We start from the raw sequence: 1752 nt of genomic DNA, 5'->3' as shown, positions 1-1752 counted from the left end.
ATCTACATCAGGCATTGAAATTTTTGGCATCTTGAATCCGTGACCCTTGATTTTCCCTTCAGGGCCCTTAATGTCAATATCAGGAGCTTCAATGTCTACCTTTGGCCCTTTGAGGTCACCTTCCACCTTCGGTCCTTTCAGATTGAAATCCATACTTGGCATTTTGATATTTGGTCCAGAAATGGTTGGCATCTTGAATCCAGGACCCTTGATTTTTCCTTCAGGGCCTTCAATGTCAATATCAGGTGTGTCAATGTCTATCTTTGGCCCTTTGATCTCAATATCGCCTTTGGGTAGATTCACATCTACATCTGGGCCTTCAACTTTAGGACCTTTCAAACCAAATTTGGGCATTTTGATGTTGGGTCCAGAAATGGTTGGCATCTTGAATCCGGGACCCTTGATTTTGCCTTCAGGGCCCTCAATGTCAATATCAGGAGCTTCAATGTCTACCTTTGGCCCTTTGAGATCACCTTCCACCTTCGGTCCTTTCAGATTGAAATCCATACTTGGCATTTTGATATTGGGTCCAGAAATGGTTGGCATCTTGAATCCAGGACCCTTGATTTTTCCTTCAGGGCCTTCAATGTCAATATCAGGTGTGTCAATGTCTATCTTTGGTCCTTTGATCTCAATATCGCCTTTGGGTAGATTGACATCTACATCTGGGCCTTCAACTTTAGGACCTTTGAACCCAAACTTGGGCATTTTGAATTTGGGCATTTTGAATCCCCCTTCTGGTCCTTCAATGTCAACATCTGGAGCATCAATATCTACCTTCGGCCCTTTGAGGTCACCTTCTATCTTTGGAACTGAAACATCCATATCTCCCTTCACCTTCGGCCCTTTCAGATTAAAGTCTACATCAGGCATTGAAATTTTTGGCATCTTGAATCCGTGACCCTTGATTTTCCCTTCAGGGCCCTCAATATTCATATCAGGAGCTTCAATGTCTACCTTTGGCCCTTTCAGGTCACCTTCCACCTTCGGTCCTTTCAGATTGAAATCCATACTTGGCATTTTGATATTTGGTCCAGAAATGGTTGGCATCTTGAATCCAGGACCCTTGATTTTTCCTTCAGGGCCTTCAATGTCAATATCAGGTGTGTCAATGTCTATCTTTGGCCCTTTGATATCAATATCGCCTTTGGGTAGATTCACATCTACATCTGGGCCTTCAACTTTAGGACCTTTCAAACCAAATTTGGGCATTTTGATGTTGGGTCCAGAAATGGTTGGCATCTTGAATCCGGGACCCTTGATTTTGCCTTCAGGGCCCTCAATGTCAATATCAGGAGCTTCAATGTCTACCTTTGGCCCTTTGAGATCACCTTCCACCTTCGGTCCTTTCAGATTGAAATCCATACTTGGCATTTTGATATTGGGTCCAGAAATGGTTGGCATCTTGAATCCAGGACCCTTGATTTTTCCTTCAGGGCCTTCAATGTCAATATCAGGTGTGTCAATGTCTATCTTTGGTCCTTTGATCTCAATATCGCCTTTGGGTAGATTGACATCTACATCTGGGCCTTCAACTTTAGGACCTTTGAACCCAAACTTGGGCATTTTGAATTTGGGCATTTTGAATCCCCCTTCTGGTCCTTCAATGTCAACATCTGGAGCATCAATATCTACCTTCGGCCCTTTGAGGTCACCTTCTATCTTTGGAACTGAAACATCCATATCTCCCTTCACCTTCGGCCCTTTCAGATTAAAGTCTACATCAGGCATTGAAATTTTTGGCATCTTGAA

At 43.3% G+C, this 1752-nt stretch overlaps 1 protein-coding gene across 1 annotated transcript; it reads right to left on the bottom strand.

Annotated features, from left to right (window-relative positions):
* Nucleotides 1-6: 6 nt before the first annotated feature.
* LOC121310868 (neuroblast differentiation-associated protein AHNAK-like) lies at nt 7-1746 on the bottom strand (the record flags this gene model as incomplete). The annotated part of the gene is made up of 1 exon (XM_041243803.1): nt 7-1746. A coding segment is annotated over exon 1 (1740 nt), but the record flags the coding sequence as incomplete, so codon positions are not given.
* Between the last annotated feature and the right edge of the window lie 6 nt (nt 1747-1752).

Source organism: Polyodon spathula, unplaced genomic scaffold, assembly GCF_017654505.1.
Source record: "Polyodon spathula isolate WHYD16114869_AA unplaced genomic scaffold, ASM1765450v1 scaffolds_2710, whole genome shotgun sequence".
NCBI lineage: Eukaryota > Metazoa > Chordata > Actinopteri > Acipenseriformes > Polyodontidae > Polyodon > Polyodon spathula.
Note: the sequence above shows the minus strand (reverse complement) of the source record. Positions and strands in the feature narration are given on the sequence as shown.